Source organism: Squalius cephalus (genome assembly GCF_949319135.1).
Source record: "Squalius cephalus genome assembly, chromosome: 3".
NCBI classification, from domain to species: domain Eukaryota; kingdom Metazoa; phylum Chordata; class Actinopteri; order Cypriniformes; family Leuciscidae; genus Squalius; species Squalius cephalus.
In genome coordinates this window covers 7,844,829-7,869,828 of record NC_137124.1, presented here as the reverse complement: position 1 = coordinate 7,869,828, position 25,000 = coordinate 7,844,829, and the positions used below count along the sequence as shown (strand labels likewise).

At 36.9% G+C, this 25,000-nt stretch overlaps 3 protein-coding genes across 8 annotated transcripts in view; 2 read left to right on the top strand and 1 right to left on the bottom strand.

The window, feature by feature from the left end:
- The window catches only part of intu (inturned planar cell polarity protein), a 32,244-nt gene extending 28,132 nt beyond the window's left edge, over nucleotides 1-4,112 (top strand). For 3 of the 4 annotated variants that reach the window (XM_079865749.1, XM_079865747.1, XM_079865746.1), the window contains exons 14-16: nucleotides 1,287-1,476; nucleotides 2,598-2,737; nucleotides 3,560-4,112. In XM_079865749.1, the coding sequence (XP_079721875.1) occupies nucleotides 1,287-1,476; nucleotides 2,598-2,737; nucleotides 3,560-3,671 (442 nt within the window). In that variant the 3' untranslated portion in view covers nucleotides 3,672-4,112. The other variant, XM_079865748.1, reaches the window with a different exon arrangement.
- Nucleotides 4,113-4,122: 10 nt separating this feature from the next.
- On the bottom strand, nucleotides 4,123-10,876 carry ino80b (INO80 complex subunit B). Its single transcript, XM_079865751.1, has 5 exons — nucleotides 10,649-10,876; nucleotides 10,123-10,321; nucleotides 6,977-7,137; nucleotides 5,714-5,886; nucleotides 4,123-5,117 (listed from the first exon to the last, which is right to left on the bottom strand). The coding sequence occupies exons 1-5, from the start codon at nucleotides 10,689-10,691 to the stop codon at nucleotides 4,653-4,655; spliced, it is 1,041 nt and encodes a 346-aa protein (XP_079721877.1). The 5' UTR covers nucleotides 10,692-10,876; the 3' UTR covers nucleotides 4,123-4,652.
- Nucleotides 10,877-11,646: 770 nt separating this feature from the next.
- Nucleotides 11,647-25,000, top strand: part of aadat (aminoadipate aminotransferase) — a 19,917-nt gene continuing 6,563 nt past the window's right edge. Inside the window, exons 1-10 of one of the 3 annotated variants that reach the window (XM_079867659.1) lie at nucleotides 11,647-11,702; nucleotides 12,624-12,719; nucleotides 13,009-13,177; nucleotides 14,091-14,223; nucleotides 17,539-17,613; nucleotides 17,711-17,920; nucleotides 20,871-20,936; nucleotides 21,121-21,203; nucleotides 22,382-22,478; nucleotides 23,895-23,956. In XM_079867659.1, coding sequence (XP_079723785.1) covers nucleotides 12,653-12,719; nucleotides 13,009-13,177; nucleotides 14,091-14,223; nucleotides 17,539-17,613; nucleotides 17,711-17,920; nucleotides 20,871-20,936; nucleotides 21,121-21,203; nucleotides 22,382-22,478; nucleotides 23,895-23,956 — 962 coding nt within the window. In that variant the 5' untranslated portion in view covers nucleotides 11,647-11,702; nucleotides 12,624-12,652. Of the gene's footprint in view, nucleotides 11,718-11,822; nucleotides 11,899-12,623; nucleotides 12,720-13,008; nucleotides 13,178-14,090; nucleotides 14,224-17,538; nucleotides 17,614-17,710; nucleotides 17,921-20,870; nucleotides 20,937-21,120; nucleotides 21,204-22,381; nucleotides 22,479-23,894; nucleotides 23,957-25,000 lie in introns of those variants that run through there. The other 2 variants (XM_079867658.1, XM_079867660.1) reach the window with 2 other exon arrangements.

Here is a 25,000-nt window from a genome sequence, read left to right as displayed (position 1 = left end):
GACCAGAGATTTCTGTCTTGTGTGTCTGAAAAAACCTCTGATGACATTTAGCGTCATCGGAGGCTTTTTGTCCAGAGGCGAGAGACTCCAGCCAGTAGGAGGAGCTCGTCCCGTATGTCTTCAACCCGCCCATAGGGGGATCCCACGATAAAACAGCGTCTTTTCAGTTTCGAGTCGACTAGTAGCCTAGCTGTATCATTTCCATAGACAGTAAAAGAAATGGACACAGCAACCCCATTGGATTCAACGGAGAAAAGTGAAGTCAATTAGAAGCACTCACTTCCTGATGACTGAGCGACTGCGCAGACTCAAACTGAGCTTGACGACGTAGATGTGACGTGAGCAACCCGTCTGTCTTCTAGTAGCTGTGCCGAGAGAAATATGAATCATTCCCTTCCGAAACTTGCAGAGACGGAGAGTGTGAGTAGGAGTTGTCCATGAGCTGGAGCAGGAGCAACTTTTGCTATGTATTCTGATTAATTATTTTGTCATTTTGCCTCCATGTCCCCCCGATTGCCCGCGAGCTTCTCCTCCTGTCCATACGGTAATCTCTCTACTGTGCGACAGAGAGTCGCGTGGTTAAGACGCAATCGTTAGCCTATTTTTATAAAAACTGCTTCTACGGGGCCATAATGTATGATACAAGGTAATGGAGCCTTTTATACATTTTTGTGTTCCTTTAGAAATAAATAATGGACAAATGGAGTCTTTAAACGCCTCAGATGTAAAGTTATTCGCTGTCAAAGTGACGCCAAAATGAATGGGAGTCAATGGAATGCTAACAGCAGGTGATGGTCCGCTAATCAGTGGCGGCGCCGGGGAAGCTTCAATGTTTTCCGAAACACTGCCCCCCTGATCATTTCTTCCGACACTGCGCTCTGTAACCGGTAGGCGTGGCTTGGGAGTGGCCTCATAGGGCAGTGAAGCAAGTGCATTCTGGGAGTTGTTGTCTTTCATGAGCCAAACATACATTTTCTGGCTTTTCTCAGTCTAGAAGGCACCAACTTCTAAAATAATTTCACATTTCTACTACATAAATGACCCAATTTAAATACACATCATCTTTCCAGCAGTGAAATATCCCTTTAAATGTCCTAACTGAACTAAGGCCTAATCCTGGCTTAATCGAAGCCCTGGCTGTTTTTTTGCCTTGTTTTTGTTTTAAATTTTTTTAATTTCATTTAAGTGTAGAGTAAGTCACTTTTAATGTCTAAATGACTTTGTACTTGACCTCACGTCATGTGAATACTGCTCAGACGTCTGTGTGTGTGTGTGTGTGTTGGCAGACTGACCGCGGGCGCTGAGAACACACTCTTCCACTACGTGCTGATGGAGACGGTGCAGGGCATCTTCATCGCTCCCACACACAGAGAAGTCCATCATCTGAGCGGCTCCATCCACCCACAGCTCATCCACAACTTCTACCACTGCTGTCTGTCTATACGCCAGGCCTTCACGCTGAGCCTCCCCACACGGGTACACACTCTTCACCGCAGCGCTTCTGCCCCGTTTCAGGCAACACTGCTCTGTGCATCAGAGAAGCATGAACAAATGCATCACGAGTTACACAAACATTTAGCAGCACAACTGTTGATAATAATCAGAAATGTTTCTTAAACATCAAATCAGCATATTAGACCTATTAGGACATATTAGGATCATGTGACACTGAAGACTGGAGTAATGATGCTGAAAATTCAGCTTTGATCACAGGAATAAATTACATGTTAAAATATAATAAAATAGAATATTTCACAATTTTACTGTATTTTTTGATCACAGAAATTCAGCAGAGAGACTTTCAAAGACATTAATAATCTTAGCGAGCCCAAACTTTTCAATGGTAGCGTATTTAATTCTATATATAATTTAAAAATATATAGGTTTTTTTATATTTTTTTGCATTAATTTATTTTATCCTTAAATTTAAATCTTTTTTTTAGAACTAATTACAATTTTAAAAGTCTGTATATTTATGTGTACAGTTAAATATCTTGCAGTTGTTAATCCTTTAAGACCATTTTTTAAAGAACCTTCTCTTTTTTATATAAACAAGCACATAGTATTATTTATATACTATTATAGTTTCATTAATATTTTGAATTTGCTTTCATTTTTATAATTTCATTTTAATTTTAGTTTGAATAATTTTGTATTTTATTACTACATGTATCATTGTCAGTTAAGTTTTTCATCTAATATATACAGTAAATATAAAATGTATGTGCTTTACCGAAATAAATCATTTGTAAAGGCTGTTATACATTCCTCTGTATTCCAACCAGTCTGTTAAATAATCTTAAACATATGAATCAATAAGCTACCGCTGGTCATTTCTATGCTATAGAATATATTTGCTCTGCTCTATATTTAGAGTTAAATAAGGGGTTGGGAAAAATAATACGCTTCTGCTTCATCAACATACTGAAATTATTCTTATAATACTTTATAGATATTGTTTTTTTTCTTTCGGTATGTTGCAACATATTTGTTGTATTTTTACATTTTATTTTATTTGTGTTTTTTTGTTGTTTGAAATGAAAGAATAAATGAACTGAAATAGTTAAATGGACGGGTTTGATGTGAATGTGTTTCAGGATCGCAGAGGGACCGAGCGGCCCCAGAGCACTCGAGGTTTGGGTCCAGTCAAAGAACACGGAGTTCTGTTCCAGTGCAAACCTGAGAACTGGACGGATCAGAAGAAACCAGCTCCCACCATGACCTACTGGGTTATAGGGTACGTGACCTCTGACCTCCAGCAGCTTATGATGAGTTGAGATTAGAGGTGTAATGTATTCAAGTGCTCCTGGGAAATTCATGATGTCGAAAAGATCAATTTAAATGTATCTACGTAAAACTCAAACTTTTTACTCTAAATCTACAAAGTGATGAATAAAGATTTTTATTCAGTTTGTTAAATCATTTGCCATTTGTAATTACGACTTAAGATTAATTATGATTTTTGATCAAAACAATTTAGACTTATGAGACAAACTTTTGAACGGTAGTGTATTTATTTCTATATATAATTAAAATTTTAAATATTTGTGTGTTTAAAATGTAAAAAAAACTATTTTAATTTAACAACATTTTAATAATTAGAATTTTGAGTATTTGTCTGTTGTATATTTAAAAAAAAATCTCAAAAAAAGTTTGTTTATTTTATTCTTTTAATTGAACTTAGTTTTTTAATAATTAATTACAATTTGAAGTAAGTCAATTTACAGTGTATGTGTATTTATTTTTAAATGCATTAATTTTACAGTTGTGTTTTCCTCACGGGATATCAGAGACGTTTTAATCTTGATGATTGCAAACTGCAAATAACTTCTATTATAAGTTGCATCAGTATATTTATTCCTAAATAAATCGGTTTTTTTTTTTTTTTTTCATTCGTTGTTATTATAAACAAGCATATGGCCCATTACCATTATAGCATTTATTAATATTTTGAATTCTCTTTCATTTGCACTTGAACACACCCCAACATCCTCCCATGATCCTCCTGACTGTGATTCAGCATGAGTGTGTTTCCAGCTCTGACTGTGGATCTCTGCAGGCGAATGCTTCTGGAACCCGTCCCTCAGGAGTTTTACGTGTGCTTCCATGACTCCGTGGCAGAAGCTCCCGTGGAAATGGCCTTCCGGCTGTCTTTCGGCTTGGCCGTGTAGCGTCGGCGTCACACCACCATAAAGCAGGAGAGGATCATTGTGAGGTGTGTGTGTGAACGAGGACAGAAAACTGCTGGTTCATGCTGAAGACAGAACTATCCTTGTGATGATAATCATGTGTTGCTCAGTACAAGCAACGTCTGCAGCAATGAACGATTAAAGCATCCGAAATGGTGAAAAGCACAACTTTAATACCTCAAACTATGCTGGATTTCACAAGCTACAGGCTCACGAACACTAGAAACGCCATTTTCCCCTTGACCTTTCCTCGCTGGATCAAGCGGGATGAGGTTTTCTCGGCAGCGTTTATGACCACAGCCTTTCCTGAACTTTTGATATGAAATGTTTTTGTATTTTTTTATTAAAGGTGTGGAACTTCATAAGTTAAAACTTTGTAATACATCCAACAAATGTGCATCATTTATCAAATAAATGAAAGCAGATTTACGTCAGGTGTTCTTTATTTCAGTGTTTTTACAAAAATAAACCAGACCGTTTCCACAATAGCTTCACACACGTTACATAGTGAGTTTCATTCAGAACGAATTTGTTATTAACCATTATTATACTCAAATTCAATGCAACAATCTCCACAATATTAAGGATTTACATTAAAACGTGTTTGCTTGCCGTCATGTGGTTGAGCTCAATTCAAAGTAGCTTTATCAACTATTTTCACAGAAATTCATTCTCATGATTTATGAATTTCTCTTGTAATTATTAGTTAAGTATTCTGAGTTAGTCGTATTGAATTAAATAAAAATAAAACAAACTGAAGAAATGTGAAAACGCTTTGCAATTTGCATTCGAAATAAACAATGAAAACTCCTTAATGTATTAATGTTAATTTCTACATGTTTAACAGTTTAAGTTAATGTATTATGAAATTGACTGTAAATTTGGGTTTGAATGCACAACATAAATACAACTTCAGCATGATTTTCTTCAAACAACTGTTCAACATTATTGTATGCGCTCCGTTTACGCGACTCCCTCCAGCAGAACAAGGTTCCTCCTGTAGCACTCCAGGCTGCACAGGGGCGTCCCGGTCTGTGAACACGAGTACTTCCTCAGGTTGGAGCATCCCGACACCCCGCAGCTGGCCGGGACAGGAGGAGGCGCTGGCGGCGCTGAAGGAGTCGGGACGGGGATCCCGGCGGGATAGGACACGCCGGCGCCCTGAGCGTTGCTGCTGTACCTCACCATGGGCACCTGGGCCTGTTTGGACTTGCGCTCCCGCATGCTCTTGATCTTGGCCTTGCTGGTCTTGGTCAGTCTCTCGATGGTCTGGTTCTTGTTCTCCTCTGCTTTCTTGGCCGCCTGAAGACGTCTTTTGCGAGCACGTTCCTCGCGCTTCTGCATCATCTCGGCCGTCAGCTCCTTCTCTTTGTATCCCATGGGAAGCTCCAGCAACGGCTGGATCTGCTGCTTGTGTAAGAGGGCTTTCTGTTCAGACAGAGGACAAACTCAAGATCACTCAAATAACTCAAGTTACCAGTAAAGGTTAGTCAACAACTATTCATTTGTAACGATTTGTTTTTGAAAGTCTCTTCTGCTCAGCAAGGCTGCATTTATTTGATCAAAAATTAAAAATATTATTACAATTTAAAATAACTGTTTTCTATGTGAATATATAGTAAAATATAATTTATTCCTGTGATCAAATCTGTATTTCAGCATCATTACTCCAGTCTTCAGTGTCACATGATCCTTCAGAAATCATTCTAATATGATGATTTGCTGCTCAACATTTCTGATTATTATTATTATTAATGTTGAAAACAGTCGTGCTGCTTCATATTTTTGTGGAAACTGATAAATCTAAAGACATAAATCTTTTGTAAACAGTGTTAGGTAAAGTAATGTGTTTTGATATTGCATTACTCCCCCAAAAAAGTGAGTAATTGTGAAAGTGATGTTAAATACGGTCTGGAAATGTAAGTCTGGAATCTTGAAGTGGGAACTGTGTAGGAACCCTGTATTGAGGTTGTATAAGAGTGTGTTCCTGTCCCACCGGTCAGATGTGTGTGTTTCTACGGCACCTGTCTGGCCGTCAGCAGAGACTCGTCGATCTCTTTCTTCAGCTCTCCATTATCATCCAGCTCTCCTTTCTCCAGCGCGTCCAGCCATCGCTCCTCCTCGTCCATCGGGCGTCCCAGCAGCGAGTCCGTGTCCATGTCGGGCAGGGGACACGGGTCCAGGTTACTGTCCTCATCTGGGTATCACACACACACACATGCACATTAAAGGAGTAGTTTAGTCTGGCTATCACCAGACCGAGCTCAATCTTTTAAGACTGAACATTAGTCTGAGGAGTCTGCTCTGTGTTTTCTCCTGCACAAGAGGCGTGATCAACGGGCAGAGCTCAAACGACTCTGTACGCAATTGGATAGTCCTTCAACCAATCAGACCAGCGATCTGGGTTTGGAGCAAGTATTTGTATAGCACTTTTCACAATACAGATTGTATCAAAGCAGCTTCACAGTATTAAATTAAAATAATACAACAAGGTTTGTTTCTAGTGGAATTTATTCAGCGGTTTGCAGAAGCAACAATGGCACTGAGCGATTTTTTTTGTGCAGGTTGTGCAAAAAAAACATGAAAGTGAGGCATTTACACGCACTCGAGCGATTGGTTTGCTAAACTAAAGAAGCCATTGAGCATCGTCGAGATGTTAAAAGGAATTGGATTAATCCCGCCAATAGCACGCCTGGTGGATAAGCCAGTTTGTGATTGGTCCCCGCAGATTTGTAACGGAAGCAGGATAGAAGAACGTACAGGTTTCCAGCCTGAGCCGATGGGCGAAATCAAATCGCAGACAGATCAGGCCTGGGTTTACCCAGTCTAGGAGTAGTTCACTTTAAATGTAAATTACCCCATGATGTACTCACCATCAAGCCATCCTAGCTGTATATGTAAGAAGCATATTCATATTTAACACGTTACAAAGTAAAATTCTAGCTTCCGGCCAAATGAACATACACAGTTTACTAAAGCGCAACAGAAGGCCTTTATTATCCCACAGGAGTCGTGTGGAGGACTTATATGATGGATGGATGCACTTTTATGAGCTTCAATCTGATGGTTGCAATCCACTGCCATTATGAAGCTCGGAAGAGCCAGGATATTTATTAATATAACTCAGATTGTATTCGTCTGACAGAAGAAAGTCATATACAGCTAAGATGACTTGAGGGCGAGTAAATCATGGGCTAATTTTCATTTCAAGTGAGCTACTCCTTTAACACTGCTTCGTTTCCCCTCTATTCGGCTCCAGGTTCTGCGTGTTCGAGTGTCCCGCTCACCCAGCCAGGCTCTGTACTGCTCTATAGGAACTCCCTCTGACGGCACGTCGTCATCAGAGTCGTCCTCTTCATCATCATCATCATCACCATCATCATCAGTCTCTACGTTCAGAGACGACACTGAGCGCAGAGAGTCCGGGATCACGGTGAACGTGGGCACACTGCAGAAACACAGAACTGACTTATTACAGAGAGAGAGACAACATCACACTTTATGAATCCCCTCTTACAGGGTTTGAACCTGCAAACTTTCGGTTACCAGCCCAGATCTTTAGTCTCTACAACCATGCTTTACAAATATTTTGTTCCAAACTATACCAATATTTTTTGTGAAACACAAAAGAAGCTTTTTGTCTATAATTTATGTGTCATATTTTGGGGTGAACTGTTCAGTGCCCCTTTGTATAGTCCCCCTGTGGTGAAAATCCAGCTTTTAATGTTGTTTATGTGTCTATGTGGTGTTTTTAATACGCTTTAAGTCAAACCATGTGTAAATTCATAAGTCGACACCATTGCTGAGTATTTTCTCCTTAAAACTGCTGTGAACCAAAGACGGTCTCAAAAACACACTTTGAAATCGCTGGTGTTTCTGATGTCACAAACTACCTTGTAACCAATCAGATTAACGTGTGATCGTCAACGAGTGGATCTCTGAGCTGTGTGAGTGAGTGGAGGCGGGGCTCATTTGCATATTCATAAAACCGCATATATTAAAAGAGGCAAGGGTGTCGAGTTACATTCAAGCCATTTTAAGGCATAAAGAATTTCTTTTCAAGGAAAAAAGGTTTAAATATGTCATTTTGGTGATCGAAGATGAGTTTTAAGGAATACATTTATTAAGGGTGTCACGATTTCGATTTTAAATTGAAATCGATCGAAATTAATGCTCAATCTCGATTATCGAATCAAAAAATGGAATCGTCGATGCTGTCACGCCCCCATGTCACGTCAGCTCGGCTTGCCAAGCGAAAGAAAAAAACACACGTGTTGAAGTGCTGCCAACTCTCACGCATTCACCGTGAGACACACGCAATTGACACTTTTCACACGCTCTCACGCACAGAAAAATCGCGAAGCAAAGAAGACACGGAGACCGACAGGCTAGAGCAGGTTACTTTATGATATAAACAAATCTCAGCTCTCAGATTCTGTCAATTTTATTACGAAATTCAAACAATAAATACCGTTTTGGCGCTTGTAAATGTTACGTGACAGATCCCTAGCGCACGTGAAGATGCGATGATCGATCTCTAGCTAATGTTGAAAGATACAGTACAACTTACCGAAATGTATATTCCTCATACATAATATCGATCAATCAGTGTTTTTCATCAGCGTGAAGAGGTCAATAAAACAGCTGGAGAACAATTATGTCACATTTACCTCAGGAAAGCCATTTAATGACCATAATATAGGCCATAGCACTTAGTTGGCAAGAAAAAAATAGCTATAGAGTATTTTGCTAAATATGTGTTCTATATTACATATTATATTTTTTACTTGTATCATTAAATAAAGTTGTTATTATGATAAATAAATACGCATTATATTTAATTATTTTTAACCTTAAATAATAGCCTACTACCAGCTGATAGGCTCTCTGTATGTTTACAGCATTAGGTGAGTTGTTTTTAGGTTTTTTTTAGACAAATTAAGCCTATCTTGTGTAGCCTACCTAATATTTATCCAAATGAGTCAATATTAAATCAAATCACAATAATTGAATTGAACTGAAATAATAAAAAAGTGTAGCTTAATTGTACCATGTAAACATTGTAACATGCAATTGCGATGCAATTTTTTTACAATCAAACAAATCGAGAATCGAATCGAACCGTGACTTTAGAATCGAAAATGTAATCGAATCGAGGATTTGGAGAATCGTGACACCCTTAACAATTATTGACTACTGGGGGACTTTTAAAGCAAGAATAAACCAATATAAAGAAAAGGCATATGTATTAATTTGTTACATTAACATCTATAAGAGATTTGTTCTGTTATCACTCCATGAGTTCAGTAAGACAGTGACACTCGTGAGTTGTTGTACTGTAAATATATTGATATTATAATGATGTAAAAAATACAAAAAGCTCATGTTTTGAAGTCTCAGCCTCTTATTGCTGACCAAAAGCAAACATCTGTTTGGCTGAGTTGCAATATTCAAATGTGCATGAGGAAAATGCCAATAACAACCTTTTCCATGCACATGTTTCTCTTTGAAAATTAAGGTGAAGTTTTCAAGACAAGGATTTTGAAGTGAATTAAAAACCTGTTGTGCAATAAATCTATTTGAAGTATTTATGTATTTAAAGTTACAATTTCAAAAAGCACTTTGAATGCTTTCTGTTGCACATTTAATCACTTATATTTGCTTTGTCTATTTGAGAATATGTGTAATAATTTATTTTTTTAAACATTCTGCAACAAAATGAACTGATAAAAAAATGCATGCATAGATATTATGTACAATAATGTTCTAACATGTTTGTATAACATAAATAAGGGAGAGTGAAACAAATAAAAAAATAAAAGGTCTCCATACTGCATAAAAAAAAAAAACTGAATTCTTTCTTATTAAAAATCAAATCTTTTCCAGTTTAAGGTATTATGTGAAACATTTTAAATTGTAATTTTGTTGTCTAAAGAAACGCAAAAGGAGTTAATATATAGTTTATGTTGTATCTTATTTTATACTCTCATTTTAACATGATTTTTCTAAAAAAAAAAAATAAAAAAAAATAATGTACAGATAAAAAAGTAAGCCCAAGTTGCTTCATTTCAGTAAATGCTCACCTTGAAACGTTAATAAGAATATAAAAGTTATTCTTATGTTTACTTTATAAAAAAAAAATTATGAAAGATTTATTTATGTATCATGATCCGAATAGATACACGTTTTTACAATTATTATAATAAAAGGTCAGAAGGCATGTATTAGATTGCGTGCAACAGGTTGTTCAGCAAAAGCAGTTTTGATAAAATATGTGCAACGTTTTAAAAACAATTCTGAAGAAATTCTAATAGAACTTTATTCTATAATTCTATATATACGTTATAATTTGGGACCATTTCCCAAAGGGATCAATACAAAAAGCTCATGTTTAGAAGTCTCAGTCTAAATCCATGTGGGTGAAAGCACTGACCTCTTGGTGCCTAGAGTCTGACCTCCAAGTTTGATCTTGAGTTTGAGTTGAGGAGGTTTGAGCACCAGCATCCCGGAGTCTGACAGAGACTCCAGAGCTTCAGAGGAGAAACTGTGTCCATCATCCCGGTGGTGCTTCTTCTTGTGTTTCTTGTGCTTTTTGTGTTTCTTCTTGTGGAGGTTATAATCATCCCCGGTTCCTGAAGAACAAACATCAACCAAGCACACAGTTACATGACATTCAGTTGATTAGAAAAACACAGGAATGAATGAATATACACTCAATGTCCTACTTTAACTGTGAGGTCTGCATTATCGTGCATGTTCAAAGAATAGCTCACCCAAAAATGAAAATTATCCCATAATGTACTCCCCCTCAAGCCATCCTAGGTGTATGAGTAAGTTATGGGATAATTTTCATTTTTGAGTAAACTATTCCTTTAATTAATATGCGTTTAATACCCAAGAAGACACGAACACTCGCTTATAATTCTCTCTCCTCTACAAAAGCGTTAAATGAGACTTACCAGCGAGAAATCTGGGGTGAATCATGTCTTTTCTTTTCCCCATGGACACGTAAAGTGAGTTTGACCTTAATTAATCACCACAATAATCATACTGAATACATATATGGGTCTATTTCTCCATCAGTTTAACGCAAATGTACTAATTCCTGTGCAAACTCCCTTAGCATTCTAGCATTGTGTTTACAAATGTGCTTCCTAGAGCCAAAGCATTGTGGGTAATGTAGTTCGCTCGCTCACCGCTGCTTAGGTTGTTTCTACATTTCGTCACAAATGTTGCAGGACAGTAGATGTGAATTTTATTTATTTATTTATTTTTTTGTGTGTGAACGCAGCATAATTCTCATATTTTAAATCTTGGTTGTGTGTTTTCGATTTAATGAGAAATGGTGATGTCATTTGTTACCTGTAACTGTTCTCAGCGCTGCTTAGACAGGGCCAATCACAGTCGTTTGTGATTACCAGGTGTTTCTGTTCCCCGAAGAGCAAAATGTTTGTGCCTGTCCAAAATACCCAATTTGGTGGCCGGATTACAAAATACCCGGCTTGCGGCTTTGGCCAAACTCCGGAAAGAAATACATAATATAAGTAGTAAAGTAGACAAGAGGTCAAGTGCAAAAATCGCAAGCGTGTGGATATTTTGGACTGGCGCTTAAAGGTATAACGTTAGTTCACCCAAAAATGAAAAATCTTTATTTTTATTTTTTTCATTTTTTTTTTTTTTTTTTTATTATTATTTGATTAAATTCACTGTCATCATTGGTTCATTCCCAAGTTGTTTCAAACCTGTATGAGTTTCTTTGTTCTGCTGAGCACAAAGGAAGATAATATGAAGAAAGATTGTAACCTGCGGTGGGAAAAATACATTCTTCAAAATGTCTTATTTTGTGTTTAGCAGAACAAATAAATTCATACAGGTTTGGAACAATTTGGGGGTGAGCAAATGATGACAGAATTTTAATTTTTGGGAGAACTATCTCTTTAATATGTCTCACAAAGAAAACTACACGGCCCAGAAGTCTTTGCGGGAGACGTTCAGCGGTACGGGAAGTTACGGGTCAGTGCTTTAAAGGTTAGGCTTGTAGATTGTAAAATGTGTGTCGTTTTACAAAGCTTGCAGTTCTGATGATTCGTATTATGTATTTATTTATACGAATGGTGATTATGTTGATTTGCGTGTGATTTATTTGCACGCTCATTCCACGTGGGTTTGATCGCTGTTGACGTTTGGAGTTGAACTTTCGGTCGTGCATGTTAGTCAGCAAATCATGTGTTGCATAAATATATGGTTCTCTTCGAAATTTAAGATGACATTTTCAAGATATCGAGATTTTAATCCAGGAGTGAATTTAAAATGCACCTTGTTAAACCGGTTGCACAAGAAATCGGTTTCAAGTCTTAAATTTCATAATCAAAAATGGAATCAGTATGATTTATTACAAAACAAGCAGATTTATGTTTATGTTCCTTTTATACTTTTTTGTTGCACAATAAATCACTTTCTTTGTCTATTTATAAATATGTGCATTATTCACTTTTTTATATATTTTATAGGCTATATGAAGAGTTCAGATGCAAAAGCCTCTAAGTGCCATCTGAAATTTTCTTCTAGAATTATCATTTTTATCAAGCTCGGATAGTTAAGTTCAGTAATTTCACTTAAATTACAATTAATAGGATATTTTCATTGCCATTTAAGTGAAATTGCTGAACTTAAATATACAAGCTTGATAAAAAAAATTCATTCTAGAAGAAAATTTCAGATGGCACTTAGAGGCTTTTGCATCTGAACTCTTCATAATATATATATATATATTACACCCATACATATATCTCCAGTAATATGTTTGTGGATAATCCCATTAAAAGTCCCATTAGGATTGTTTCCAAATTATGACAGAAACTTGTTTTTGTAACAAACTTTAGTACAGATGCACACAAATTAAAATCTCTTTTCTTTGCCTTATCTGTTCAAAAGTTCTCCATGTCCTCCATCCCATCAGAATCATGAATTACGCTCGCTTTCTGACAGCTGTGAGCGCAGCAAGAAAACCATCGGCTATTCGCTTACTGAGTGAGTCTGATTTTTATTATTATATCACTGTTTATTACCATGATTGAAATGAACTGCCTGACTGAGATGTGACTCAATGACGAGATAAAGAGATAACTTAATAGATAACTTGAGCTGAATAATGACACTTGTCTTTTTAGAGCTGCTTTACGAATGTATCTCATATTTGATGAAGCTTGCATCATTGATCATTATTGGGGGAAAAAGCTGCTGTGAAACAATCTGAATTGCATAAAGATGACTTAATAACCCGTGACGCGGCCTCATTTCTGGTGTCACTGTGATCCAGCTGAGCTGCAGCAGCGATCTCCTCCATCTCTGATCTCTCTGGCCGGAGGAGCTCCCAATCCCAACACCTTCCCGTTCCAGTCGGCCAGAGTTGAAGTGAAGGGAGGAGATGCTGTGGTGTTGGATGAGACGCTGATGAAGAGAGCGCTGCAGTACTCCGGCTCATACGGGTATCAAACACTACACTGTTGCTCACTGCTGGGCAGATTACATGTATTCATCTGTATTATGGCATCTGATTCCAAAAATAAAGTACTTGATATTACTGTAGATTATAATGCATTTTAAGAATGCTCATAATCAGATTACAGTTACTTTTTTATGGATTACATGAGTGGGGGCTCGTCCGGGATTTAAACCCGGGACCTCTCGCACCTCAAACATTACTCAAACAGATATTTATGATTTATCAATTCTCCCTAATTCTTCATTTTTCTCTTTTAAATGTTTCTTTCTAAAAAGCCTACCGTTTATATACATCTTCCAGTTACTTCATAAACCCCAGGTTGCTGGAAAACCCTTGTGTAAAGTTTAATGCAATTCATGTTTTTGATAACAAAGAGTGGAATATATTTTCATCTTTTATATTTTTATAACAATATGGCACAAAATAAACATTTTAACTATGGCTGTCTACGTTAACAAGTTAATGCATGTGATTAATTGGAAATCCTTAATGCGTTAAAATAATTTAACACAAATAACACATAAATTGCCATGTGAAACTTTTAATTAACGTAATTTACGTGACGCAGTTCGTCAAAACACCCCACGCTGTATGGCCAGATGATATGCTAACTACGTTTCTCGGCTGGAAAAAGCAAACCAGCGTCTGGAATGAGTGCGATTAATCGTGATTAAAAATGTGTATCTATTGACAGCCCTAATTTAAATGTGATAAACGAGTTAGGTCAAAAGTAATCTAAAAGTATTCAGAATGCAATGCATTACATAAAATGTGTAATCTAATTGATTACGTCATATAATTTGAAATCAGTAATGAATTACAATAAGCACTGTAAGCACTGCTATTGCTTCATTGTCTGTGTGTGTGTGTGTGTGTGTGTGTGTGTGTGCTGGTAGGATTCCAGAGCTGGTCTCATGGATGAAGGATCTTCAGAAAAGCCTCCACAATCCTCCCACAGCCGGCTACAGTCCAGAGAGAGGACAGATGGAGATGTGTGTCACCACCGGCAGTCAGGAGGGGCTCTGTAAAGTACGCCCACCTCATACACACACCACTAACATCCTGCAAGAGAATATCTGGACCGAATCAGACCTATAGTGAGCATTTTACACGGCTAATTATGGTCAATAATAATAATATGGGCACCAATATATTATGCATCCCTAGTCAGGGTTATTATAGTTAACTAAGCCTTCCTTTCATTCCCAGGGAAAGAAAGAACTGCTAAATGCATGAATGGAAACTGAAACCATAAAAAAATGTTTATTCCTCAAAATAAAATAAACTTAACCTATAGTAAATAATATAAATATAAAAAAAATAAAAAAAAAATATATATATATATATATAAATAACCAAAACTGCCATACAAAAAAAAAAAAAAAAAAAAAATATATATATATAGAGAGAGAGAGAGAGAGAGAGAGAGAGGCATAAAAACCTAACAAAAATGACAAAAACACCCAACAAATTTACTAAAACTTATGATGAAAACTGAAAATATTTTACCAATAAAAACTGATGATACTAAAACACCACTGTCCTTAAAGGAGAACTCCGGTCAATTTTAACATTGAGCTCATTTTTTTGTACATTTGGAGTGCTGTCAATACAGAGAACAACGACAAAAATCGGTGTTGCCTACACCGAGTTATTCTATTTTTAAAATTTGCACCCTGTTGACTTCAATGGGGCAAGTACTAAACCTGCTTTTAGCCTCTTAACATCCTTGATGTGTCATTACAAGTGTACAGAAAATGTGAGTGATTCCTTCTGAGTGAACACGAGTGAGTCTGACTGCAGTAGATGTGAAAGAAATGTATAAAAATGATGTTATTTAAGCCAGCGCAAATACCTTTGTTTACATCCTGTTTTTCGGTTGAAGTCCAAAGTAGTCGATTGCCGAGTTCACGCGCGTGATCATAGGTATCAGTGATGCGCGGGTCAATGTATAAACAACCCGCACCCGACCGACGTTTTCAACTAACCCGCCCGCAACTCGGACCGCAAAAAAAAAAGAAGAAAATATTGTACCCGACCCGCTTCCTGACCCGCATTTTTTAAAAGTAGCTTCCACTCCCCAGTCTTCACCTTTTCTCTTGCCGCCTCCATCTCTACCTGCAGACTGAGCTCGTGTGTCATGGTTATTCAGCCAGTAAAGTGTAGGCCTAGAGCATGTGAGCGGAGTGGAGCGGGAGCGAGCGGATCTTGGACAGAGCGCAGAGCGGCATTTTTAAAAGGACGGAGCGTCGCCCTGTTTCCCGCTCCAATTTCGCTCCGCGCACTCCACGATTCTGAAGCATGCTCAGTCAAGCCTGACTCAGTCTACTGTTGATGACTGCAAGATGGATTCTATTTTCAGTCAAAATTCGGCTCAATAATGGAGTTAAAAAAGTAGGCTACTTCAAAAAGGAAAATAAGATGTCATACAGGTGTAGGCTACTATAATATAAAACTAACTATAATGTGGTAGAAGAAAACGAATGTGATTGTGGAGACATCGTTTCAGTCAGTAAAGGTTCATTTTGGAATCTAAAAAGACACATCTCTCGAATAAAAACATGCAGTGTGCTATGTGAACACGCTGGGAAGAAAGCAAAAGGTTAGCAAATTGAATATGGTAACTTGTAACAAAGTGTAAATTAAATATAGTGTAATATTCAAACAATTGATACAAGCCCATTTAAATTTTAATCCTGCGCTCTGCGCAAAAGTTCAGTTATAAGAATGTTGGCCTAATAGTTAATTTAGCCTACTTTTAAAACGTTTATGTATCTATTTAAATATTTTTGTTTATATAAATTTTATTTATATTATTAGGCCCATTTATTCGTTTTATTTTACAGCAGTTTGTGTGTACAATGGATATAAGCCCATTTAAATTTTAATCGTGCGCATTGCGCAAAAGTTCACTTATCAAAATTCTGGCCTAATAAATTTACTTTAAAAAAAATGTATGTAGGCTATATTTTTGTTTATAATTGTTATTTATATTATTAGGCCCATTTATTCGTTTAATTTTACAGGACTTTGTGTATAGGCTATATTCCTTCTTTCTTACATAGCCTAGGCCTAATTTGTAATTTGAAATTTTTTGAAATTTGAATTTTTTTTTCTCTTTGAAAAATGTTGTTGTTGCTCATTAGTTCTTTAGGAGGTAAGGCTGTGGTCTAAGCTAAAAGTGATATACATGTAGATTTGTTTTCTTTTTTTGGAGCGAGCGGGGTCGATTTGAGTGGAGCGCGGAGCAAACTGCGTTGAGCGCTGACTGAGCGATAATGAGCGGAGCGGCCTGAATGATGTATAGCTTTGAGCGGGGGAGCGGAGAGGTGAACATTTCCGTGAGCGATGAGCGGAGATTCTCACCGCCCCACTCCGCTCATATGCTCTCTAGTACTATATAAATTACAAAGGTTTAATTGGCATCTTTATTTCAAACGACCCGACCGACCGCGACCCGAATATCATTAAAAATATTTTTGGATGACTCGTAACCGCGGGTAACCGCGGGTGACCGCAGGCACCCGCTCATTTCGGATCAACCCGCGCATCACTGATAGGTATTAAACCTATGCGTGTGAACTCTGCAATCGACTACTTTGGACTTCAACCGAAAAACAGGATGTAAACAAAGGTATTTGCGCTGGCTTAAATAACATCATTTTTATTCATATCTTTCACATCTACTGCAGTCAGACTCACTCGTGTTCACTCAGAAGGAATCACTCACATTTTCTGTACACTTGTAATGACACATCAAGGATGTTAAGAGGCTAAAAGCAGGTTTAGTACTTGCCCCATTGAAGTCAACAGGGTGCCAATTTTAAAAATAGAATAACTCGGTGTAGGCAACACCGATTTTTGTCGTTGTTCTCTGTATTGACAGCACTCCAAATGTACAAAAAAATGAGCTCAATGTTAAAATTGACCAGAGTTCTCCTTTAATAAATGCTCTTGTGGCGATACAGTCACTCTGTTCCTGAAGTTTTTAGTATGCTTAATATTATTAGTGATATGCATATTGGAGTATGTGCCATAATTTGGGATAAAAAAGTAGCGAAAATGTTTATCACATTATAAGGGGGGAAAAGACAACAAAAAAGGGAATGTGTTGAAATGTTTCGGTCACAGCATGACCTTGTTCAGTGCCGTGTTCAGGGTCGTGTTGTGACTGAACCGTTTGCTGTTCCTGTGGTTTTTATCTCACATTTACATTTTTGTTGTCTTTTTTCATCCTCATAATGAGCGGCGGGCCTGTTTGGATCATAGACTAACACTTTGGTGATTTCTCCTCTTTTTACCATATACTAAAATTCTAGTTTTCCTCTTCGTTCTGTTCATCAGATATTTGAGATGCTCGTCAATCCTGGAGACAACGTCCTCCTCGATGCTCCCACATACTCAGGAACGCTGGCAGCCGTAAGGACAGAGATGGAGCATGTTTTACCTGTGATCTCTCTTGATGCGTTAAAGGAACATGTTTACATGTCATTATTGCCAACTCTCTCCTCAACAGCTGCAGCCGCTGGGCTGCAACATCATGAATGTGCCCAGCGATCAGCATGGCATGATCCCAGGAGACCTCAGGAAGGTTCTGGCGCAGTGGGACCCATCAGACGCGCAGAAGCCGAACTGCACCGTACCGAGAGTCTTGTACACCATCCCCAACGGAGGCAATCCCACAGGGGCGTCCATGACTTATGAGAGGAAACAGGAAGTCTATGAAGTAAGCCGTGTTTATTTCCTCAATGCACACGTTATGAGGTCGAAATGATCCCTGTATGATGTCACAACAACATTCAGAAGATGTTGTGATTTATGATTTAATAATAATGTGTGTTTATGTGCTCTTTTATCATGTTGTATACACAATAATTAAAATGTATTTGTTAAATAAAACCTAAAACTCGTATTAAAAATATAATTTTGTAATTGAAATAGTTATAGTAAAATAATAAAACAAAACTAACAGAAATAAATTGAAGTTGATGTACTAAATTTACTAAAACTGAAATAAAAACAAATTAAAGCTATAAAAAAAATCTGTTATAATACTATTAAAAATGTCCGTCCTTGTTAGTCCGAAAAACAGCTTTTATTGAGTCCACGCTCAGAAAACGACTTGTTCTGTCACATGATGTAATAGTGCCGAAGAGTAACGCCCACTTCTACATCATCATGTCTTTGGCCCCGCCCACTGACACATGAGAAGAGAAATACAGGATCACTGGACTAAAAATAACATTACCTTCCAAAGGTTCCGAATGCTAGGAAAGTCTCAGTAGAGCATTATTTGTTTGTTCGGTTCATTCTTTGGTAAATCAGTCGCATTTCGGCGCAGGCTTTACAAACAGACTTTTACCGTAAGATATAGAGTCGACAGTAATGCCACAACATGTAAGTAATCATGTTAATTCTAATGCCTGATCTGTGATCAGTGATTTCTGATATATAGTGTTTCATGTACAGTCAGACGTTCGTTGACTCAAAAGATCAGGCAGACCAAACCGAAAGTCATTGAGACTTTAAACTCTGAGGGCTGGTAGTACTCACACCGTCTACGACGTCACCAAGACTCGCGCCAATCGGCCCGATGGAGGCGCTACAGCGGGGAAAAGTGTGAAATCACTCATAACTCTTACATTTTTCGGGTATTTTGGATTTTTTGAAAAACCTACTTTTGCGAACTTGTTCTAGGTTTTTGGCCTGATCGGAACCAAACCAGTGCGGCAAGATTCTCTGGAGTCTGATTGTCAGTAATTATCAAAAAAGGTTCAAATTTAAGGGCCGCCAAAACATTCGAAGTGGGAGGAGCCTCTTTTACTTAAATGGCTGTAACTTGTGAACGGAATGAGATATTTTCAACAAACTCGGCACACTTGTAAGAGCTCATTCTGGTTACTGGCCACTTGACGGCGCTATAACATGGAAAAAACATAAAAATGACTATAACTACGAAACACTAAGTCTGATTGACTTGAAAATTGGCATGTGGTGTTTTTGTCCAAGGTGCCAAGACTGTCTTTGATGACATTGGCGTATCTTGAAAAACACGGTCGGCGGCGACCAATGAAGTTTGAGCAGCTATCAGGCAAGGTTAACGGAGGCAGATCGTAAAGAAACTCGTTCTCATGCGTAAAGTATTGTATATCACACGATTTTTGGCACACGCCTACGACATTCATACCACATGGAAGAACTCCTCATTTGCCTCTAGGACCGCCGCCGTCAATCGAATCGTTCATTAAATATTGCAGATTATTTCAAAAAATAACTTTTGCAAACTAGTCCTAGGTTTTTGGCTCAATCTCGATAAAACCACTGCGGCACAATTCTTGAGACTCTTTAGGTCAATAATTATCATAAAATTGTTTAACTTTGGCCTTTGGATAGCTATAACAGGGTCATTTAGAAAATGTGCGTGGCAAAATGTACTCAAAAGCCTATAAATCCTAAACGAAAACTCAGAACTTTGCGTAATTTGGTGAGCACATGCAACACATGATTCTAAACAAGCATGCAAAGATTTATGGAGTTCGGACCATAGGTGGCACTATAACTGTTAGAAAGCTTTAAAACCATATTTTGTCTTAAAAATAAGTCTTTAAAGGGTAACTAAACCCCTGGTCAGAGCCTGACTCCACCCACTGGCAATATTTGAAAAATGCTAGAAAAGTGGGCAGAGCCCAGCGGAGACAGAGGGGACGAACCGTGAGCGGGGGGGGCGTGCACCTGAGACCTGCTGTCAGACTCTCTAAAATGGAAAGTTTGCTCACAGGGTCGCAAGACGACGTAAAGTACATGCATCTGATGAGTTTTATCGAGTTGATGTCAATAGTGCGCTCTCTATAGGCATTTTCATATTTTGCCGCTATGTGAAAAAATCCAGAAAAATGCGCCGAGGCGTTTGTCGACCCCAGAGGATTAACTTTAGCCTAACCATAAATTGTGATTAAAATATATATGATCACTCACATCAAGATGCCGCTGCGGTGGTGGAGTCCATGCAGGAGGAGCAGCGTTTGGCACTGCGTCGCTTTTCAGCGCGAGCTGTGTGGAGAAGCCAATTTCCACCTCTATTGCGTTGGAGAAGCAATCCCGCGTAAAATGCAGGTTTCACACTCACGGTCTTCCAGGCCAAGTGCATGCAAACACTGGCGCCTAATTTCCAAGTTATGCCGTCCAGCAGTCCTGTTGCAACCAGCAACACTACACCTAGTGCCCTCCTGCCCACTGTACAATACAGATAAATCTATGCTAGCTCGTGCCAAGGGCGTGGTGAGCTCGTACCAGGGGCGTGGTGAGCTGGAACCTGCTTACGTCACTTGCCACCGCAACATCCAATAGGAAAATTCAACTGCAGTAGCCACCGTTCGACCTTAAGAGGGCAGCAGTCTGACGTTTTTACACCATATATTGTAAAATTAAAACATTTTATACCCAAATGTCAAAAAAGTTACTTGAATCAATGAACAGCACTAATAAAGCCCCATTCTTACAGATCATTAACTAAAAAAAGTTGGTTTAGGGTTTAGTTACCCTTTAATGGTCTTTTCCATCAATGATCTTGGTGGTTACAGGCTTGTTAAAGAAAACATAATACCTTTTTTACGCATGTGCTTAAAGGCCATAAAATCGAAAAATTCACCAAATTGTCATTTTGTTTTCATTTGCAGCTTGCCAGGATATATGATATGCTTATCATTGAGGATGACCCGTATTATTTCCTGCAATTCCAAAAAGTAAGTTCCTCTGATTTATTGCTCTCTTCACAGCATCTGTTTATATTGTGTGAGTAATCAGAAGGAAGTAGTAGTCATCATATACTGACCTCTCTGATAGCCTCTCTATTGCGGCTGCGATAAGATAACGCTCCTTATGAAGTAGTGTAATGTCAATACTCTGCTCTGTTCTCTCGTCATCCAGCCGTGGGCACCAACATTTCTCTCCATGGACGTGGACGGACGCGTCCTCCGAACAGATTCGTTCTCCAAGATCCTGTCGTCGGGGTGGGTGCTGTCAAAGGCCAGTTTGTGCTTCAAATGTCAGTGACTTGATTCACTGGACAGTAGTGCTTTTGTCACGAGACACAGCTGTCAGGGTCATGATATTGACTCAAGATAGAAAGGGAAAAAACTCTTTCTCAGGGAGAGAGTTAGGAAAAGTATGGCAAGATCAAGATATGAGCTGGATATGCTGTCACTTACATCTTTCACATGCATTTTTACCATGTGTTTTTAACATTGCAATACCATATTTTTTGGGAACATGACCTTTGAAATAGCTTTTAATTGTGTACAGTTAATGAATTTGTATTATTTATAGATAATAAAAAATATTATTTGTTTATATATTATATTATTTGTTTACATTTAATTAATATAATTCAATGGTTTTTATATATTACTATCAACTATTTATTTATGTACATATAATTCAATAACAAAATTTTCACACACACATATATATATAATATATATATACAGTATATGTGTGTGAAAATGTTGTGTGTATATGTATATTTTATTTAAATATGTATGTATATATTTTTATATGAATGCACAATATCTAAATATTCATACACACATATATTTAGTTATTTATCATTTGCATATTAATTATTTGTAGATAATATATATATACATGCATATTTTTTATTATTTGTTAATTATTATTCATATATTATTCAAATATTCATATATACAATTAAATTTCATTTTATTCAATAGTTTTTATATATATAGTACTGTCAATTATTTATTAATATAATTAATGTACAAATATAACGTTCATATTTATAATATGTATATTTTGTTTAATTATATTAAATATTTATATGAATACATAAGTTATGAATTATTTATTCATATATAAATATAATTGCACAGCGTTTAATTCATTAGTTCTTAAAATCTACCGTCAATTATTTAATATAAATAATAAATATACATGTATAGTTTAATAAAAAAGTATTCATACCTATGCATATTTTGTAATGTAATGTATATTTATACTAGTAATTGATATTATTTACATTAAATCATTTGTATATTCTACCATGAAATAAAACCACTTGCTTACCATCTTACTACCACTTCCAAACGATATTAATGACCTTCTCTCTCACTGCTTTTCTCAGATCGTGATTGATGTATTTTGAACGGGAATGTTGTGTTATTTGGGTCAGGTTGCGGATTGGTTTCGTGACGGGGCCGAAGCCGTTGGTGGATCGGGTGGTTCTGCACATCCAGGCCTCGACGATGCACACCAGCACCTTCACACAGGTAAGACATCCACACTTTCCTGTCATTCCTGTTTCTGCCGGATCTTTCCTGAAGCGACAGGCCTTGGCAGCACAACAGCTTCAGGAGAGGCTTGTTCCTCATTCCTCATTATCTGTCATTCGTAGGCCTACACAGTACAGTAAACACACACGTCTCCGAGAGTGTGGAGACGTGGCGTGTTTGTAATGTACGTGTGTTTCAGATCCCAGCGGAGAGCAGATCTGTGTAACGTGATAATGAATCTGAACTGTAATTATTCTCACAGCGTGAATCTCAGGAGAAGAGATGCATGGAAAAAAACAAGCGCTTTAACACTGATGAGACTGTGGGGGGGGATCAACAAAGTCATTAAATAATGTATAAAATAAATATTTTTTTCTTATTATTGTTGCTGTGGTGTAATGATTTGCAAAATACTCTGTAATTAAGATTAGCAAAGCCATTAAATAATGTTTAAAAAATAGTAGGGCTGTCAAACGATTAATCGAGATTAATCGCATCCAAAATAAAAGTTTGTGTTTACATAATTTATGTCTGTGTACGGAGTACAATTATTTTCTATATATAAATACACACACATGCATATATATATTTAAGAAAATGTGTTATTTATAAATTATACATTAAATGTATAAAATAGTTTTCTGTTTTTGTTGCCGTGGTGGAGTTATTTGCAAAATACTCTTCAATTAATATTAACAAAGTCAATAAATAATGTGCAATAAATAGTAAAAGATATTAGCTAATATGTATTTGAATAATAATAATATTTATTTTAGGCAATTAATATTGTATAAAATACATATTTTTAATTGTAATGTAATAATTAGTAAAATACTCTAAGATCAGCAGATTCAATAAATAATGTTTAATAAATATTGAAATATATTAGTTACCATTTATTTGAATAATAATTAATTAATATTTATTTAATGCAATTAATAATTTACTAAATAAATATTGTTTTCTCTCTTGTTGCTGTGGTGTAATAATTTGCAAAATACTCTTTAATTAAGATCAGCAAAGTCATTGAATAATGTTCAATAAATATTGAAAGAGAATAGCTAATATTTATTTGAATAATAATTAATATTTGTTTTATACAATTAATAATGTACAAAATAAGTATTTTCTCTCGTCTCTGTGGTGTAGTAATTTGCAAAATACACGTATGCTATCAGCAAAGTCATTAAATGTGTAATAAATATTAAAGAACATAATTAATAACATTTATTTTATCTGTTAAATGTATAAAATTCAATCTATTTTTTTAACCATGTGACAGAATCTTCTGGTGTCTTGTGTCCTGTGAAATAAATGCCACATTACGTGTCAAACTGCAGTCCGAGTGAACCGATCGAGCCTCTCGTTCTTTAAACTTCCTGTGTGTGTGTGTGTGTGTGTGTGTGTGTCCAGCTCATCGTGTCTCAGCTGCTTCAGAACTGGGGTCAGACTGGTTTCCTCACACACATTGATGGGTGAGTTTCTGAGAATCAGTTCAGCTCCTGTATTTCTGTATTCTCGTGTAAATGCTCATAATCTCCAGGCTTCTGTTAGTGCCAGAGGGGGACAAAGTACACAACGTCCTTACTCGGGTGAAAGTACAGACACTACTGGTCAAATATTACTCCGTTACTAGTAAAAGTTGTAAGGAGCGATTTTTACTGAAGTAAAAGTACAGAAGTTATGTCTTATGCCTCTGAATCTATGCCTTCCCTCATATCAATATCACATGTATTTCTAGAACACAGCTCCAGTAGTGCGATTGAATATGAGATTGAATAAGTCACTCAATAACGCCCACAATGGTTTCGGACGTTCCCTCAAATAGTGCCCTATTTTAAATGTATTTAAAATTTTAAATACTAGTGCAAAATGCCCGTGCAAAATCTGTTTTTGTGTGTGTTTTTAGTAATTGTTGGTTTGGTGTGATTGAATGCTCATTGTTACAATTACACAGAAAAATTTCAGTGATATTTTTATTTGTGCATGGTAAAAAGCACACAGTGAACTCCGAGAAAACGCTGCGCTTGAGTAAACAGTTTGTGAATAGGCAACTACAAATGATGGCCGTGTAAGAGACTGTGAACGCATTGAATAGGATATGTTTAGTTGGTGAATAGCATAGGCTACTATTACACAGTAGCGATAACGTTAAGCGCACCAGAATGAAATATAATATTCAGAAGTAAACAGCATAGCTGACTTACAGATTCAGTTAACATCCACAAATGAATAAGCACCTCGATTCAGGGAGCAGTGCAAAGTGCCCGTGCAAAATCAGTTTTTGTGTGTGTTTTTAATAATTGTTGGTTTCTTGGTAAAGAAAACACATTTTTACTCAAATTAATCAAAATGGATTTATCACATTTTGGAACCAAACTATAATATTCAGAAGTAAACAGTGTAGCTGACAGATTGTCAGAATGTTTATTTTGAAACCACAACCTTCTAAAAATGATATATTTAACCATATCTTTAGCATTTCTCATCCAAACAACGTCAAACTTGGCACTGCACTT

What these genes read in the sequence shown, in the direction of transcription:
- ino80b (XM_079865751.1), bottom strand. Translation starts at nt 10,691, where the DNA reads ATGGGGAAAAGAAAAGACATGATTCACCCCAGATTTCTCGCTG. An exon ending in CAGACTCTAGGCACCAAGAG is followed by an intron (nt 7,138 to 10,122) that starts GTCAGTGCTTTC and finishes GTGTTTCTGCAG; the next exon opens with TGTGCCCACGTTCACCGTGA. An exon ending in GCAGTACAGAGCCTGGCTGG is followed by an intron (nt 5,887 to 6,976) that starts GTGAGCGGGACA and finishes TGTGATACCCAG; the next exon opens with ATGAGGACAGTAACCTGGAC.